Source organism: Marmota flaviventris, chromosome 8, assembly GCF_047511675.1.
Source record: "Marmota flaviventris isolate mMarFla1 chromosome 8, mMarFla1.hap1, whole genome shotgun sequence".
NCBI classification, from domain to species: domain Eukaryota; kingdom Metazoa; phylum Chordata; class Mammalia; order Rodentia; family Sciuridae; genus Marmota; species Marmota flaviventris.
This window is the reverse complement of record NC_092505.1, coordinates 25,665,305-25,685,418: the sequence shown is the minus strand read 5'-3', so window position 1 is coordinate 25,685,418 and position 20,114 is coordinate 25,665,305. Positions and strand designations below refer to the sequence as shown.

General features: G+C 31.7%; 1 protein-coding gene across 3 annotated transcripts in view; it reads left to right on the top strand.

Annotated features, from left to right (window-relative positions):
* Usp25 (ubiquitin specific peptidase 25) overlaps positions 1–12,093 on the top strand; it is a 135,698-nt gene extending 123,605 nt beyond the window's left edge. For all 3 annotated transcript variants that reach the window (XM_071615121.1, XM_027929101.3, XM_071615123.1), the window contains 5 exons: positions 94–172; positions 3,927–4,006; positions 8,522–8,645; positions 10,982–11,177; positions 11,489–12,093. In XM_071615121.1, the coding sequence (XP_071471222.1) occupies positions 94–172; positions 3,927–4,006; positions 8,522–8,645; positions 10,982–11,177; positions 11,489–11,661 (652 nt within the window). In that variant the 3' untranslated portion in view covers positions 11,662–12,093. The remainder of the gene's footprint in view (positions 1–93; positions 173–3,926; positions 4,007–8,521; positions 8,646–10,981; positions 11,178–11,488) is intronic.
* The last annotated feature ends 8,021 nt before the right edge of the window (positions 12,094–20,114 follow it).

Below are 20,114 nucleotides of genomic sequence, written 5' to 3'. Positions count from 1 at the left end.
TTTGGTACTTCTGTGTCATTTAGCACATTTTTTTTTTTTTTAGTTTTTATGGATTTTGTTTTTGATTTAGCAATATATTTCTTTTATTTGAAGGTGTCACAACATAATGAAAGTTGCTCAAGCCAAACTAGAAATGATAAAACCTGAAGAAGTAAACTTGGAGGAATATGAGGTAATGTGGTATTTTGAAAGGTTGATTTAGATTTAGTAGGTGTTATGTATTTTACTGATATTCTTTTCATTTCAACATGTAAGTTCAACTTTATTATGAATGATAAAATTTAAATGTCTGAGTCAATGCCAAAGTTATTAGTACTTCTAGAAATAATTGTAGAGTAACTTTGATATAATGACATGTAGATCCAAAAGTTTAAAAACAAAAGGGAAGTTTTTCGTTTTATGCCCAGTTCTCTCGGATTTTAATACTAATTCTCAGTTACTTTTAAGATGAGCTTTTCTAGTTTAAAAAGAAGTGGCAAATTGCATTGTTAGTTTTGCAATTTTTTTATTACCTATTAATATCTTTTGACCCATTTGCATATGTAAAATGATTTAATCCAGACAGGAACACCATGAGGGAGATTGTATTCTTATTATTGTTTTACATATGAGAAAATAAGGCATAGAATGGTGAAGTAGCCTGCCTCATGTTTTCATAGCTACAAGTTCACAACTTGTGTAACAGAAATTGTATTCTTGACTGCTATACTACCCTGACAGACTGACAGTGTGCTGTATTTTTTTCTTTTAGTTTACTTTGTCACATATTTTGGGAAAAGTTAAAGTTTCATTTTAGTCATGTGCCATATGTATTTGTCATTGTGAGACAGTGCTGTGTGTGAGAGTGTACACATACACTCCCTTCTGTGATTGATTATGGAATTTGTGTACAAAATCCTCTCTATATTAACTTTGGCTTTAAAAATTATGTTTTTGGTCTGATGATATAGCTTTGTGATAGAGAATACTTGCTTTAGCATGTGCAAGGTCATGGACTCAATCCCCAGTGCTGCCAAAAAAAAAAACAACCGATATACCAATATATAAGATATTTTTATTGTAATTGACCAATTCAGGGACTTGATATTTCTTCAACCTTTTAAATTTAACTGTCTGCTCACTTTTTATTTATAAGTCTAGTGATTTTAAATTGCTTTCCTATGTGCCTTTGATTAATATTTGGATCCAGAAAAACACTATTTTTGATGAAAACCCCTAGCTAACTTTGAATGTATGGTAACTACTTTAATTCACTTGCAATTGCTTAGTTAAATTCACTAAAAGTAAAAATAAACCCAAAACTATAACAAATACTTAACAATTGTGAACACTGAATGCTTATATTTTGTGATAAGGAAAAATACAGAAAGGCAAGAAAACCAAGCAAAAAGTAAAACATTGAAAAAGAAGAAACAGTCATTATTTGCATATTTTTGTACTCAGAAATTAGAACACAATCCACAGAAATTTATTACCATGAAACAACTTTGCAACACAAATCTACTTTACATGTTAATTTTATATTCATATACCTGTAGCAAATAATCAGAAAATGAAATTAAGATAACCATTTACAATGGCATCAAGATCATAAAGTTCACTGAAATGTTTTTATTCTTACCTGAAATGAATACTTCGAAATAAATTTAACAAAATATGTACATGACATCTGCAGAGAAAAATTACAAAACTTTTGTGGAAAATTAGAGACCTAAATAAATAAATGGAAGCACATAAGATATTTGGAAAACTGATATTGTAAAAATGTCAGTTTTTTGCAATGGTTTATAGATTCAGTGTAGTTCCTGTGAAAATTCCAGCAAGTTGTTTTATGGAGCTTAATAATCTAATGGGAAAATTTTGTGGTAAGACAGAAATCCTATTCTGAGACTTTATTGAGGAAAAGTGTGGAAAGGCTTATTTAGAAATCAGAACATGCTGTCTTAACAACTGTTATAACTATAATATTAGCATAAAAATAGGTAAATTAGAAAAATAGGGCAGACTCCAGGATTGAAAAACAAATTCACCCATAAGTGGACACATGTATAAGAGATGGCAAGCAAATCAATGACTGGGAAAAAACTAAAATTGAATTTCTTAATTTTATATAAGAAATCCATTTCACTTATACAATTCTTTTGTATAAAGCTGTGTAGATGTTAACATGGACAGAAGTTCAAAGATGTTTATTTACGCATACAGGAATCACATGGAGAATTTTATCAGGATATGCAATCTGGAACCATAGATATTCAGAACATTTCCTCATGACCATGAGGAGCAAGTCAAATCATGATTTAGCTAATAGTGGCTCTAAATCTATTCCCATTAAGTTTGGTAATCTCTCTATCCTTGTCCCTAAGGAATTCATGTTCATCCGATTTGAGTTTTTAATTATGATGTTTTCTACAGTTTGCATCCCAGGTTGCTTCAACAGATTAGATTCCGAGAGTTTATTCTCAACCCTCCATATTCTCACTGCAGAACCATACCCAGCTATTTAAAGGATGTTGTTTTGAATTCTGCTCACCTGTCATTCTCATCTCTTTTTTTTCTAAGTTGAGGAGTCATAAATCTTGACCTATAGACCAAATCTAGTTTACTACCCATTTTGCTAAAAAAAAAAAAAAAAAAAAAAAGTTTTATCAGAATGCCACTATTTGTTTACTTATGGTCTGTGTCTGCTTTCACACAGCAATCACAGTTGAGTACCTTCAACAGAGACTGCATGGTATAGAAAGCCTCAATCACTTGCTCTTATCCATTTATTCAGAACTACTAAGGTAGTTCTAATGACAACATGGAGTGGCAGTTTGAATACCTTTTCCAGCAAAGTTAACATTATACTTGGAGAACAAATTTTATTTTATTTTATCTAATAGTATAAAAACTATGCCTTGAAAAGTTAAAATTAAGATTAAAATTTATAAATTAAAATAGTTTATTCTAGGAGAACATGATTGGCCAATAGCCTATATACATGTTTCTTATTAACATGTTTATAATGATGTCTCTATAAAACCTTTAATATTTTTATTATCAGAATTATTTTAGGTAAATTCTGTATTGAATTTCAGTTTTCTTGAGTCAATTTTTAGTAAACAATTGAAGAAAATCATTATTTTGTTGCCTTAAAGATTTATAGGTTGTCAGCTCTGACTCACTTCACACTATTACATGCTCAATAAACTTTTGGAAGGGGGAGCAGGAGGGGAGGCAATGAAATGTGAACTGCAGGTATCCTTTTACCATATCTCATGTGTAGACTACTCAACTACAAATGTATTATCACATTTTTCTTTAAGTTCTTTAAAATTCTATATCAAATAATAGTTTTCAAACTTTGAAATAAACTAAAGTAATAATTTTCCTCCTACCTTCAGTGCAATAGAGAATAATTTTCTGAAATGCTCTAACATCCAAAACTTTTTGAGTGTAACTTTTTTTGGATATTGGAGCATTTCAGATTTGGTATTTTTGGATGAGAGATGCTCAGCTGGTAAAGTCTATACAAATACTCCACAAATTTAATAAACTTGATATCTTAGACACTGCAGGTCCCAAACATTTCTGATAAATGATAATTAATTTTGTCCTATAGTAATATTTTAATAGGATGATTTTACACTAAATAATTTTGAGAAAAAATAAACTGATTATCCAACCTTTGTATTTCTTACCTTCTAACTATATCTGTTATTTCCTATTCACACTTAATAATTTTTATGTGTTTTATGTTCATTTGTTATTATATACATATTACTGTATGTATTCATTGGAAAGTGAAGTGTGATTTACATCATTTTTCTCCTGAATTCTTTATTTCTCTTAATTCAAACAGAATAGTGTGTTACTTTATGAACAATTTTATTTTAATTTTAAATCTTAGTGTTTATATTTTTAATTCTTTCTTTCACCTACAGGAGTGGCATCAGGATTATAAGAAATTTAGGGAAACAACTATGTATCTTATAATTGGATTAGAAAATTTTCAAAGAGAAAGGTAAGGCAAATGCACAAATAGGAAAAGATTTATCTCAGGAAAGATTTTATTCATAGTGTACTTTGTTTTTTTTCAGGGAAGGGGTACCAGGGATTAAACCCAGGGACATTTAACTGCTGAGCCATATCCCCAACCCTTTTTTGTATTTTATTTAGAGACAGGGTCTCTTTGAGTTGCTTAGGTCCTTGCTAAATTGCTGAGGCTGGCTTTGAACTCATGATCCTCCTGCCTCGTCCTCCCAAGCCACTGGGAATATGTACACTATGACCAGGCATGAACCACTATGCCTGGTCATAGTGTACATTTTTCATAAACATTTTATTAAGAATAATTTTTATTGCAGAAAAATTGCAAATACAATACTTAGGGCTCTCAAATAACTATAGAATATATTTTCCATTTAAATCAAGTCTCTAAGGCTGGGGATGCGGCTCAAGCAGTAGCGCGCTCACCAGTCATGCGCGGGGCACTGCGTTTGATCCTCAGCATCACATAAAAATAAATAAACAAAATAAAGATATTGTGCCCATGTATAACTAAAAAAAATAAAAAATAAATAAAATAAAGATGTTGTGTTCACCGAAAACTAAAAAAAATAAATAAATATTAAAAAGTTCTCTCTCTCTTTCTCTCTCTAAATCAATCAGTCAATCAATCAATCAATCAAATCTCTGGAGTTGGCATTAGTGTCATTGTTTTTATTAGCTCTGAGATACTGCACTTAAAATTTAGGGTGAAATAGGATTAAATCAAAGCCCAAAAACTTTGTGGGGGACTGAAAGAGCTGGTAGCCCTGCAGAGAAATCTTTCTGTTCCCTAGCATTACCCAGCAGTCACTATGCTTTTTCATATTATGAGTCTGATCTTGACTTAAGTCAGAGATGCTGGTTCCAGTATTTTAATTCTCAGGTACCATAAAAAATATATCTGTAGAAAACTTGTAAGAAATGTGACTGTAAAGACATTTTAAATTAATATTCACTTAAATTTAAAATAAAATAATTTCTACTTATATAATATTGTTACTTTAATTATCATTAAGAGTCAGGATGCATTTTGACTTTCTCTGCCATTTATTTACTAGATTGCATTTACTTATTTCTACACATACTTTTTTGATTTATATCTTTAATACTAATTTGACTAGAGATTATTTTTTAAGTACTATAGTTTCAATAGAGTATATTATTGTGGCAAAGGAAAAAGAACATTGAGTTGTTTCTTGTTTTAATAAAGTGTAAGAAGTCTCCACTGATGTAACAATTTATTTATTTATTTATTGAAAAGATGGAAATTTATATCTAGTATAAATTGTGACCAACTGTGTGTCACAATTTAAATTAATTAAAATTATTAAAAGTAAAAATTCTGTTTCTCAGTCATACCATCCACATTTCTAATGTTTAGCAGCTAAATTTTGCCAGTAGCTGCTCTGTTGTCCAGCACAATACAACAGTTTGCCATCATGGAGAGTTCTGTTGGGTAGTGCTCTTCTAGAATAGAGTGCTGGCATTTTTACAGTTATCACAGTATTAAGAGTTCACATACAAAAGGAAAAGCAGTGTTTTATATAACATTGTGTCTAAATAGATAAGAATTATTAAGATTCTAGTTACTGTGTTGTTTATAAAATAATTCATTTTGCTCATTGATACAGACATTGATTAATAGCCCCATTTATTTAATGAGTTTAGATTTTATTTCTTTGATAAGAATATTTACACTCAGGATCTCTGAGTTTTGTGCTTATATAAGAGCAAAATAGTAATATAGTCTTAAAATAGTATAGTGTCTAAGGTCAAAAAAGCATTGCAGTTTTACAGATAAAGAACCAAGACTCTACAAAAATCTTATCAAGGTCATTCAACTAACAAGAGAGAAAATTTAAATATGGACACCCATATATTCTTATATAATTTTGTGAAATATCTATAAAAAGTGTGTTAAGACAGGAAGATTGCTTGAGCCTCGGTATTTAAGACCAACCTGCTCAATGTAGCAAGATCCTGTCTCAAAATAACAAATTAATTAATTATCTCATAAGAATTAAAAAGGTAAAAATATCATTTTGTAGCCAGTCGTATAGCTTCTACCTTAGTTTCTCAAAGTCTGTTGGACTTCTTAAAGTTTGGTAAAAGACATTCAAAGATATAACTTTGAAGAATGTTTAAATTTCATAATTTGCTTGATAGTTCTCAAATATGTACTTGTTCATCAAGTCAATGTTTATTAGATTGGGATTATCAATTAGAAATTTTTAATGATGTCAAATAATATGGTATGTTTTTAGGAGAAATGTTAGCCTTATGACTTTCTTAAATAATGTTACCATAACTAGTGGTATATAAAATATTGCCAAAAGGTTGTGTCAAACCTATTTTTAATGAATTGAAACCCTGCAATTAAATACTTATTGATGAGTCTTTGTCAGTTCTGTGCATTTTGGAGTAAATGGTTTTAGGAACCAAGTTTACCAGTCTTTTTGTTGTTGTTGATGTTGTTCTGGGGATAGAACCCAGGACTGTTTGGGCATTTTCCCAATGAATAAAATTCCTCATCTTTATAATTTTTGAGACTGGGTCTTGCTAAGTCACCCAGGCTGGCCTCAAAATTGCCTCAGCCTCCTGAATTGCTAGAATTACAGGTGTATTGTTACATGGTCTTATTTTATAAATAAGAATATAGTAATTGGACTGCTGAATTTTATTTTGAATTTTTATATATTCATAAGCATTTAAAATTGATAAAATGTTTAAACATTTTGTCCTCTCCGTGAAGAATTGTACCAAGATCATAATTTTAGAACTATTCTCAGAGTGGTGACACAGGTCTGTAAGGCCAGATATTAATATCATTCAGGAGAGACCTTTTAATAGCAAGTGTTATGCGTATCAAAGGAAAGATAAAAGAACGAGTTATTTATTAAACAACCAAACACCACAATTTAATAGTATAAAAATATTTTATATTAGTACTTCCTTTTTTCATTAATAAAACAAAATCTTTAGTTAAGAATATGTTTATTAACATAGTCATCATTTCAAAATAAAATTTCATACTCAAGTTTTCTCAAATTCTTAAGAAAAAAGCATTTTTTAAAAAAAGTTTGAAAATTTATCATGATGGTTTCAGATGTGTAATATGATTTGTCATAAATGTGTGTATTAATTTTCAAATTTTATTCTTAGTAATTGAGTATGAAAATAATTTATTTCATATCTGAGCACAGAAAGCAAATAATAAACAGTAACATTGATTGGCAACATAGAATTTAAAAATAAATCTTTTACTGTATTTCCTTGTTTTAGGATGTTATTTTTTTTACACTAATCTGTGAAAAGATAATATTCATGACTGGACAAAAATGATACAAAGGCGATATCTTTCACATTTCAGTTATACAAACATGACTGTTTTTCTTTGAACATGTTAAGACAATAATTATCTTCGATAAAAGCACAATACTCTGTTAAATATTTTCCCTTTCATTTTCAAGCCTAGTTTAAACTTCTTGAATTCTAGGCTTATATATTGTTTACATAACACATAGACTTTGCCTCATCAGCCTTTTGTGTTATTTACAGTATTATTTTTATTTTATCCCAGTAGATTTCCCAGACTTAGAAGAACCTTTCTCTCTTCCATTTCCTCTGTTGCCTTTGGATATTCTTTCTTCTGTCTTCTACATGTTTCTTAACAACTAGAACTGTGTATGTACATATAGAAAATTTGACAAGCAATCACTAGGGGATCTTGAAACAAAAGATCCCAATCCATCCTTCACAAAGAAAACTGATGCTGTGTTGTTAAATAAGTAGATTGTTGGCTTTCATATCAGTCGTAATTTTTAGTCTAAATAGAAGACATCAGAAAAATAAGCTGGGCCCGGTGGCTCACACCTATAATCCCAGTGTTTTAGGAAACAGGAGAATCAAAAGTTCAAAGCCAGCCTCTGGAACTTAGCAAGGCCCTAAGCAACTTAGCAAGAACCTGTCTCAAAATAAAAAAAAATAAAATAAAAAGGTTGGGGATGTGGTTCAGTGGCTGAGTGCTCTTGGTTTCAATTTCCAGTACCAGAAAAAGAGAGAGAAATAAATACCAGAAAGACTTGGTGCTGATTTCATCAGTTATGGCCTTGTCTCTGAGCTTTTATTAATTTCTACATTCTATTTTTTTTCTTTGAAGACAGATATGTCTTATGGTTTCATGTGTTGCTGTTGCTGAAGAGATTTTCTAGGGCATATAGTGTATGGTTTAAGCATATACTTAAATTGTTTTGTAATTATAATTGACTTTTTTCTTTACAAATATGAAATGCTAGACATCATTACCCTAAGTACATGTATGAAGACATGGATGGTGTGAATATACTTTCTATACAACCAGAGATATGAAAAATTGTCCTCTATATGTATGATATGATTCTTAATGCATTCTGCTGTCACATATAACAAAGTAGAATAAAAATTTTAATAAAATGAAATGCTAATACTATGTTTGTTTTTAATTTTTAAGTTATATAGATTCCTTGCTGTTCCTTATTTGTGCTTATCAGAATAACAAAGAGCTCTTGTCGAAGGGCCCATACAGAGGACATGATGAAGAATTGATATCACATTATAGAAGAGAATGTTTACTAGTAAGTTGAATGCTCAATGTATGTTTATGATTTTGTCTTTCCTTGGGCAAGTTTTCTTGACTCACATGTAAGTGATTGACTAAATCCTGGCAGGGTAATAACCACAATGATGTCTATACACTGGATCTGTTCCCTTAAGATGGCAAAAGTTCATTATCCTTGTTCTGTAATTTCAGGTATTCAGGTGTTAAGGCAGAAATGTTCCTAACATGAGATTACATTGTTTTCATGTGTGTTAGATTTCATCATCACACTAGGAAGGGCTGCTTAGATCTTAAGGAAAAAAAATGTTAGAAAACAAAGTATAGATGTTCTGAGATTTTATAAATGGTAGTATACTTGTTGTATATAATGGCAAAGAATTCACAATGAAATCTTTTTTTTTTTTTTGCACCTGAATTTAGTAGTTTTTTCTCCTAAATATTTTTAATAAATGCTGAAATATTATTACAAACTTCAAAAGTTACTTTAAAGAATTCTTCTTACACCAGTTTATTTAACTTCTAATGTCTGGAGTACTTTATTGATGCTCCTTAAATCATCTAGCCTTTCTTTAGAAAATAAAAAATTCCATTAAAATTTTATTATTATATTTCACTGAGTTAACTAATTACTGACATCATACATCATTCTGATCTGTATTGTGAATTCCTAAGTTGTAATTTTTTTCTTTTTCAAAACAGAGAGACAAAGATGTTCAAGGAGTGTATATTTTTTGAACCCACAATAGGTTTATTAAATGGATTAAGTATACTTTAAAAAACTTAAACTAGTCTGCTGTTGAAATGTTTTCTTTCAATAGAATCACACAGCTTAAACTAATTGTAGTGTATAGTTAAAATATTTGAATGGGAATATTAGCAATTTACAGTCTTACTATTTAGCTGATTTTTGCTGCATTTGAGTCCATTTTCAAACTTAAATTGTTGATGATTTTGTGTCAGTTGGAGATGGTGTTATTATAATTCATTATTATTATGGCTCTGTGAATCAAACCTAAGACCTCACAACTGTAACTGTGCTAATCCCCAGTCCTGAGAATATTAATTTGACCAGTTTCAAGGGCTTTTAAATATTTCCCTGAGAAAGAACACTTGAATTAAATATATTTTAGCTTAAAAAACATTCAGAGTTTTATGTAAGTACATAGAGACAGGCATTAGATGTATTAGAGCAATTTTAACTTAGAACAATGAATATGGGGGCTATGGAAATGTTTTTATTATAGCTGATTTTAAATAAAAATGCAACCCAAATTTGGTGATTGTTCTTAAAATATTCAAAAAATGATAAAATATTCCTCTTTTCATTTTTAATAGTAAAACAGTTACACTTAGTTGCTTTATATAGGGATTTACATGAAACTGGGTCAGGAGTGTTCATTTCAAGTTTTTTCACATTGTATATTTACTGAGTATCAGGTTCTAAAGGATACAGAAATAAGTAAGGCACATTTTCTTTCCTTAGAGAACTCAATCATCTGGTAACATACATACACAAATAATTTTTATATTCCTCATATGAATTTGCATTTGCAAAAGGAGATGTCTGGAATTGTTCAAAAGAATTTTAAGAGATAGATAAACACTGATCTGGATCTCCTTGAATAAATGTAGAGAAGGGAGAATGTCATTCAGGTCAAAGGAGACACCAAGTGAAAAGTCCTGGAATGTAAACAACAGAAAATGAAGATGGATTTATTGTGGCTTAGATATGGAGGAGGGGCAGGTAGAAGTGCCAGGCTGACAGCACTTCTTGGTGGCAGACTGTGAGGAAGCCTACCCATCATGCTTATCAGTTTCAGTCAGTATAAGTTTGATTAAGTTTACCATCATTAGGTTTGTTTTCAAAAAATAATTTTGGCAGTAATTGACAATCCGTGGGTATCCCTGTATGTAGAGCAGTTTGTAGAATATGGTGTGTACACAGCAAAAACTTGTTGAAGGAAAAAATAATTATTTTCTATTTTTAAACCAATGAATATAATAGTATGTACTTATTTGACCTTTATATAGGAGATGATGAAGAGTTTTCCAATTAATATGTAGTCTAAATCTCTTAAAATGGCCTTTATAATGATGATTGAAGTAATATAAGCTGAACATATACTTTAAAAAGTTTTTATCTTTACTGCTTTTTACTTTGATTTCTATTGCTATCATATGCACATTTTTTTCCTAAAGAGATTTTTCAGAGCTGGAATAGGTTGTTTTTCTTGACTACTATTTGTTCAATACTGTTTGTGAAATACCTATTGTGTTGTTTCAGTATTAACATTTACAAGTATTTTATTAAAAAGGAAATAAAGCTCTTGTTCTTTTTTTCATTGCATTAAGAAATTAAATGAGCAAGCTGCAGAACTGTTCGAATCTGGAGAGGATCGAGAAGTAAACAATGGTTTGATTATCATGAATGAATTTATTGTTCCATTTTTGCCCCTGCTCCTGGTGGATGAAATGGAAGAGAAAGATATACTTGCTGTGGAAGATATGAGGAATCGATGGTGTTCGTACCTCGGACAAGAAATGGAATGTAAGTTTACACAATACTGATGAGTACCTGAGTTGCTAGGATTAAAAGAATTTAAAATAGATATTTATTCTTGCTATTTTACATTCTTTAATATTCTTATATTCCCATCATTACTGGTTTTTCCCTATTTACCAGTTAAGCTGTGCACATTGCTGTTCCCATTTATATTTTATCTCTTCCACAAAATGGCAACTAATTTTACATATTTCAAAATGAAACAGCAACTGGCCTCTGCTACATAATCATAACTGCTGATATTCTTTTGATAATTTTTCTCAGTGTTTTGATACATCTGATTGTTTGTGTTGCAGCAAACCTCCAAGAAAAGCTCACCGATTTTCTGCCAAAACTGCTTGACTGTTCTACGGAGATTAAAGGTTTCCATGAGCCACCAAAGTTACCTTCCTATTCCACACATGAACTCTGTGAGCGCTTTGCCCGAATCATGTTGTCCCTCAGTCGAACTCCTGCTGATGGAAGATAAACTGCACACACACTTTCCCTAAACACACTGTATAAACTTTTTTTAGTTCTTAACCCTTGCCTTCCTGTCACAGGGTTTGCTTGTTGCTGCTATAGTTTTTAACTTTTTTAATTTTAATAACTGCAAAAGACAAAATGACTATACAGACTTTAGCCAGACTGAAAATAATAAAGCTGAGAATCGCATGGCACTCAGACTTTGTTTTAACCAGAACTGATGTATAATTATAAATCTGATTTTATTTTGGCAAAACTATGCTTTTGCCACCTTTCTGTTACAGTGTTACTTTGCTCTTTTCTTTGTCAGCAGCTTTCCATTCAGTCTGGATTCTTCCATGACGACAGCCATTTTAAGTGTTCAGCACTTGTGTACGATACATAATATTTGGTAGCTTGTAAATGAAATTAAAGAATAAAGTTTTATTTATGGCTACCTATGTGTTTGTAAGCAGGTATATTGTATATTAGTTCATTGTTTTAGCTATAATATATAAATGAATTTTGTCTGGGAATTAAGATTGGGTGACGTAGGTTAGTACAGTCTTTTTATTTTGCTATAATGGTATCATACTGGAAAATTACTAGGTATTTGACACTTACAATATTTCTATGTTTTTTACTAAGTTGTTGAACTTAGGATGGCACCTAAACTTGTTATGAATTCAGTCAGGTTTTCACTAAAGTGAGCAGCAGATTTTTAAGTCTATGTACACTGAAACTTAATCTTTCTTAGATTAGCCTTTTGTTTTTTATATATTTACAAATAATATAGCAAAGTAATTATTTCAAGAGAAACCTGAAAGAGTACTTGAATAAGGGCTATTTGTGAAACCTAAAAAAGAAATATGTGTACACACACACACAAACACACACATACTCACATGTATATTCTACATAATGGAGTACAATGTTTTGCATTATATAATCATTCTATTTTTGTAAATTGTATATCACTTTAATTGAAAATGTTCTCTGCTAATCAATGCTGTGAAATGAAGTTGATATTGTTTAATTAGAAGTCACGAGTATCTAAACTGCTTTTATTTACTTAATTTTCAAAAAGGAAAAAGCTGTAGAATATTTTATAGACGAACTGCTGTTTAAGATTAATGAAATAATATTGTCAATGAAAGTCAAATCAATGCTTTAAAGGTAATGATGTTACCAACAACCTATTTTTGAATTTATAAAAATTTATTATGATACTTTGTTAGCATAGTAAAATATATCATTACGCTATGTCTATGTTTGTTATAGCGTCGAAAAAACTAGTACTTTATTTATAAAGTGCCTCTCACAAAAGATCCTGGATAGAAGAGGAAGAAAAAAATAATAATCTATCATGGTACTTTTTATAAAGGTATCATTGTATAGCTAATGTGTAATGACAAGAAGTTGCTTTTATTCCTGTTATAAAGTTAGATTTTGCATATTGTAGCTATCAAAATGTAGAATTTAGGCTCTCTACTGAAGAGAATACTGCATTGGTTTTCAATTCTTTTTAAAAGTATAGAAACTTCATATGTATCATTATAGCTTTTGTAAAGTATCTTCGATATTTTATAACACTCTATCACAATGGTTGAGTTGTTTTTGTTTGTGTATATAATTGACTATCAGACACAGAGGTGTTCCTTCAAAGGCACATTCAGGGAATTATATGGCCCTTGCACTGACGGTAAGTATTGTTACTGTGTTTACTTTGTACTTAAAAAAAAGTACTAGAATTTATTTAAAAACAACTTATTTAAAGAAATGACCTTTGCCCACATCTTCTTTTTATATTGACTTTTAATCTAGTCTTAAGATTTATGTTGGTAAATTTGTTTATATAATTTACTGAGTTAAATATAACTTAGAGCTAGTGATTTTTAAGAATTGGAACCTCATAGAACTATTGTCAGTGGCAAGTTTGATTTTAATTTAAATGATTCTCATTTTGGTCATTGCAGTACTCTCTTCCTACTCCTCAAAAATTACATTTTGAAATAATTCAGGATAGAATTCATGTAGATAGAATTGAGACCAGTAGGAACTTCTAATAAACACACAGTTGAAAGGAACAGTAGCCATAAGTGAACCTTAACACTATGACCACTTAATATTTATCATATTTATTAAAATACAGTTCATAGTCACACTAAATTAGTATTTCTCCAACTGCAGTTTCTAGAACCAGCAGCGAGTGGAATCTAGAAACATGTCAGAATTGACCATTCTTGAGCACCATCTAAGGACTGAATTCAGAAACTCTTCCAAGTTATGTGTGTCCTAACTCAATCTTTGACATGATTGTAACATTTGCTAAAATTTGAGAGCCACTGCACTAGATAAAACTGTTGGTCGCATTTTGTACACCTTAGAGTTATGCTGTTTAATTTCTAGTCACCTGGGGTTCTTTATTGGAAACTTTTCCACATTTCTCTCACTTCTGTTTTCAAGAAAGTGACTTGAAATTTTTCTTTTTTCTTTTTTGCTTTGGTTTACATTTAACTACGAGGTAAATTTTTCCTTCTCTTTTATTTAGTTCTCCAGAAGTTTAATATCTTTGTTTTGTGATTCAGATTTTGACTTGCTTATAAATCCTACCCTCATCCCCCAAAATACAAAAACTTGGATGTTTGGAGGGTGGTGAACAGGAATAATCTTGTGCAGTTTTACTTTTTATTTTGCTTTACATTGTTAGATAGGTTAAATACTTTTTGTTGTGGTCATGATAACTTCACCCAAAGTGCACATAGTAGTCTGCTAGGGATGTTATAACAAAATACTACAGAGGTAGTGACTTAAATAACAGAAGTTTATTTTTGTTGGTTTTTGAGTCTGAATGTCCAAGATGAAGGCATTAGCAGGTTTGATTTCTCCCAAGGTCTCTCTTAGCTTGTAGATAGTGTCCTTCTTCCTATGCCCTCCACTGACCCTCTCTGTGCACACATCTATGATGTGCCCTCCTCTTTTCAGAGGGACACTAGTTCCTATGAACTAGGGCTCCACCACTAAGACTCTGTTTAACCTTAATTGCATCCTTAAAGGTTCTACCATCAAACACACTCACATTGCGGTTTGGGATGTCAACATGAATTGTGGTATGGCATCAGTCTACAACACTACGATTTATATACCTTCTACCCAGAGTAAGAGTGAGATTGTTAGTATCTTCTCTTTTTGCCTTAAGATGTAGTACAAATATCTGTAGTTCTTCTCTTTTTTAAAAACTTTCACTTAAAATTATAGCAATAAAAATTATAAATTGCTCACAATTCTCTTATATTATTCGGTATTTTTATTGAATAGATTATTGTTGAATGAATGGAAATAATCCATGTTGAATTTTGAGTCTATTTCATCTATCTCACCTAACAGCATACCATGGATGTTTATATTTTGCAAGTGTTCTTATTCCATGGCCCTTTTTCATCCCCCACTTTACTTATACATACATAAATGAGGGTGGGTTTGTTGTTATTATTTTTGTTTTAGTGAAAATTGGTAGGGGAGAGAGTTATTTACAAAAATGAAGTAACCGTATTTTTTTTACAAATCATTTCTCCCTTTCTTTTCAGTACTTTCCAGCATTGTCTTGTTTTGGTTCGACCAACAATTTTTTAAAAAATAGAGTAAATAACACTAATAATAATAAAAATAAATGAGTCATCACGGAGGAACTATATACAGTTGAATGCACACATGCCATACTCTTCTGTTTTTGGAGTGGGGGAGGTATTGGGATTAAATTCAGATGCACACAACCACCCAGCGAGTCATATTCCTAACCATATTTTGTATTTTATTTAGAGGCTGGGTCTCACTGAGTTGTTTAGTGCGTCACTAACTCACGATCCTCTCCTGTTCAGCCTCCTGAGCTGCTGGGATTCCATGCGTGTGCCACCATGCCTGGCTCCATGTATTACTCTTAATCATCATCTTTTTTAATTTTTTAGTTGTAGATGGACACAATACCATTATTTTACTTATTTAGTTTTATGTAGTGCAGAAGATCGAACCCAGTGCCTCACACGTGTTAGGCAAGCTCTACCACTAAGCCACAACCCCAGCCCTTTACTGTTCTTAAGGACTATTTCACATCTTCACTACCATCCACAACCTCTTATTCAGTCAGCTGCTGTAACACTGGGTGATCTTTCTTTGCTTTATCAAGAAAATTGTGAAAATTAAGTATGGTCTTCTTTCACTTTTGCACCTCCCTACCTGTAAATTTACAGTTAATTATTCATTAACCAGAATGTGTCAGGGTTGGCCATTGTTGATAACCCAATATTATGAAGAAAATACAAATAAAGGGGAAAATGTATGTAGTGAACTTGCACATTTAATTAAAATATAGTCATTATTTTGAGGTTACGTTTGTTCTTCAGAAATAATCCAAAAATCCCACTCTTTTTCACCCTATACTTGTCCAAAACCTTTACATTATGTTTGTCTTTTTTTTTTTCCAGGAATCTAGAAAGCTAGACTAGTGTTCATATCCCTGGTTATATACATCAAGGCATGTTAAGGAGGTTTCCTCTCATGTTTGTTTATTTGGTCCTACAGATTTAGAGATTGAACCCAGAGGTGCTTTACCACTGGGCAACATCCCCAACCTTTTTTTAAATTTTGAGATAGGTTCTACTAAGTTGCCAAACCTGGCTTAGAACTTGTAACCCTCCTGCTTTAGTGTCTGTCCTCTGACTCCTTATGATTGTTCCACCATTAGCCTCATGTATGTTCTTTAAAACCTTCTTATAAGGGAACTGGTTCAAGAAGAACAGTGGATTAAGTAGTTGCCCTTCCAATTTTAATTTATGTGCCTACCAGTGGCCTTAATCTGAAAGTCTGTGACTGAGCCAAGCTCAAGTCAGGTGGATGGATTTGCTTTTCCTATTACAACCATTTCTTACATGAGAGGCAGGGGACTTAAAATTGTTTTAATACCTCCTTATCTGTACAACATACCCATTTTGGCTTGTACTGGAGCCAAAGCTATACACAGGTATTTTTCAGTCCATATTGATGCTCTCTCCTGCTCTCTTCTCTCTTTCGTCTCTTTCTCCATCTCCTGAATGGATGGGACATGAGCATGGACTCTGGACTCTGGAAGTAGAGAGCCTGGATTCAGACTCTTTCTCTTACACTTACTTGCTCTGATGAGCCTTGAGAGGATGATTTAACTTATTGTGTCTCAGTTTCTTCATTTATAAAATGGAGGTTACAATATAAATTGCTTTGGAAGATTCTTTCAAGGGTAAGTGTCTCTCTCCATATAGAACATTTTCTATAGAACTAATTGCTGCCTGCATTCATTCTTGTTTCCTTTTCTTTCTACTATTTAAATATTACCATTGTTGCTCAAGGCACAGTATTTGGCCCCCTTCTTACTCTTTTCACCTCTTCTAGATGGTCTTGTCTACAAATTTGTCTGCCCATACTGCCTACATAACTCACCCGTCAATATTTTCTAACCAAAAATTTCTTGTTCTGGATTGGTAAATATTTCCAGTTCTTTATACTGGGAATGTTTCAGAGACACTTTAAACATTACACTTCCAAACTGAATTCATCACTTCCCCAAATATTCTCTTGGTGAGTGATATGATAATCTGTAAATGAGAATTTTAAATTATCCATTGATTACCAATATGGAATAGATAGATTTTTAAAATACCTCCTCACTTATACAGCTGTGAGGTCTCTCACTCAGTTTGAACTATTGAATCTGTCTCTGTCTTTGCTATTGCCTGTTTAATCTGTCTTCCAACTGTTGGAAGAATAATATTTCACAGTGACTAGTGGACTGAGCTCTTATAGAAGGAGATCCTATTTCTTGGGCTAATATTTATTTTTTATTATTATTTTATTTTTATTTATTTATTTATTTATTTATTTATTTGCTTCTGGTACTGGGTATTAAATCAGTACCAGAAGCAAAAAAAAAAAAAAAAAAAACAGGGGTGTTTAACCACTAAGCCACATCCTTATCCCTACCCACTTTTTAAAATTTTGAGACAGGGTCTCACTAAGTTGCTGAGGCTGACCTCAAACTTGAGGTCCTCCTGCCTCACCCTCCCAAGTCCCTGGCGTTACAGGCATGTGCCACCACACCCAGCCCCATCTCTTGTTTTTATAACCTCAGCACCTCTGGTGCAGGAGGTGCACTTTTGCCACTTCTCCAGCTCTGCAAGTCACCCTAGACCTGCACTCTTAATTTAGTAGCCTCTAGCTAATTAAATCAAATGGAATAGAGAATTTTGTTTTTTAGTCATACTAGCCACATTTTACATGCTCAGTACCCTTGTGTGACTATTGTCTACAACAGCAGACAACACATTTCAGAATATTTCAATATAACAGGAAATTATGTGGGACAGAGCTGCCCCAGACCCTTGCAGATATGGCATCTTTGTATTAATATCCCTTTAACTTTCACACTCTGAAGTGATAACTGGAACAAATTAGCCTTCAACATTTGTTTCTGTCTTGATCCTGCCATTAACCACTTTAGTATGTCAGTTTTTTTTACAATTTGTCACTGTTCACTGCTCTTGATGATGGTTTTCGGGGCCTTTGACTTTCTGAAATAGTCCTCTTTGGGCTACTCTGAACCCTGGCCAGCACCTTTATCAGCACATGTCCAGTAAAGGAAGCCCATATGAGGTACGGAGACATGTGGGTACTGAGACATTAGAAGGTAACCCAGAGAGCATTATGCATGATGTAACTCCTGATACCACTATCAAGACAACACTAATAATCAAGACAAAGATGTAGATCCTTGTTTGCTTTTTCCATCTTCCTTCTAGTTGTTATCAGTAACTAAAATAGGAAGGCACCAAGGTAATTGGGAAATGTTTGTAGAGTCCAGCCCAGCACCCAGCATTACAGGGTAGAGGATAGAAGGACAGAATTAGAGCTGAGAAAAAATTAAGTGAAGAATGAACTCATTGGCTTCCTTATAGATACCTTTTTTATCTAAAGAGTTTAACCCCTAAAGCTCTAAATAAACAGGAATTTTCATAAGTTAACTCTGGGGTTCTCAGAAGTATTCTAGTTCTGATTGAAATCTTGTAATCCTTTTCTATCAAATGAGACTTAATGATTCTATTTAGTGCTTTATTTTATTTTATTAGTTTTTGCAGTGTTGGGGATGTGCGTAACCTAGGGCCTCACACATGCTGGGCAAATGTATTACATTTGAGCTGCAGTCCTAGCCCTTTTTAGTTATTTTTTTTTTCCCAAAGACAGTGGAGGAAATACATATAATCACGAATTCATGCTCATCCATTAATTCATACACTTATCGAATGCCTTCCATGTGCCATACAATCTGTTAGTATCTAAAAACAAATTTAGTGAGACCAAATAATCCAAATCCTTTTATCTGTCTAGATTTAAGCACTGATAAACATTTTTGTGTTGATTTCTCTAAGCATCTTTATATTCATGTGGACACATAAAGACATGTACAACTGTATCTAAATTATGTCATAAAAAACTTTGTAGTAGATCTGGGCATCCAAGAAAATGTGCCTATTTCTAACTCTTCCTGCTAGAAAGCCTTCAATTAAAAGGAAAAGGTATTATCATATATATATATTTGTGGATATACAATGTAGGCTGCTATACATGTCTGCATGTTTTTATGTCTATGTGTTGTCTTTCTGCTATATTTTTAAATGTATAATTTTTGTCTAGATCACTGAATATACATATTTAAAATTGTGAACTACATTGTCAAATGACCACCACCAAACCTGTTCCAGTTTCCACTGCTACCAGAGTGTAAGAGACTGTGTCTTTATTCTATCAATAACACAGAATAATAATACAGAATATTATTGTATTTAATATTTTTCAGTGACATTCAAAAGTCTATTTTTTTGCATCATACTTTTTATTTTTCATCAGTATATTTCTGTATGCTCATAGGCTGTTTGTGTTTTCTGTTTATAAACTATATTTTTCTTTTAGGTGTTCATGTCTATAAATTTGCAGTAACTCATCTTAAGAATTATTACTACTTTATTATACATATTGAAAATATGTTTTTCCACTCTATTTTAAATTTCCTTTTTATTGCTTTATCACTCAATTTTACATAATATTGATTTGCTTTATAATTTCTGCTTTTGATATAATATTTAAAATAACTTTCCCTTCTCTAAGTATAAAAATATTCACCTATGAAATCTAATATTTCTGTAATTTCATTTTAGTGTAAATCTTTAATGCAGGTTTTTAATTTAAAGGGTGAGGTAAAGATCAACATTTTCTCCTGTTATCATAGTACTATTTATAAAATGATAAGTCTAGCCTTCACTGATCTAAAATATAGCCTCTACTTATAATAATTCTATATTTAATATTTATACTCTGTTCACTTCCATTTGTCTTTTAGCTGCCATCACTCATGTTGCTTCATATAACATTGGTTTAAAATATTTGTTTTAGGGCTGA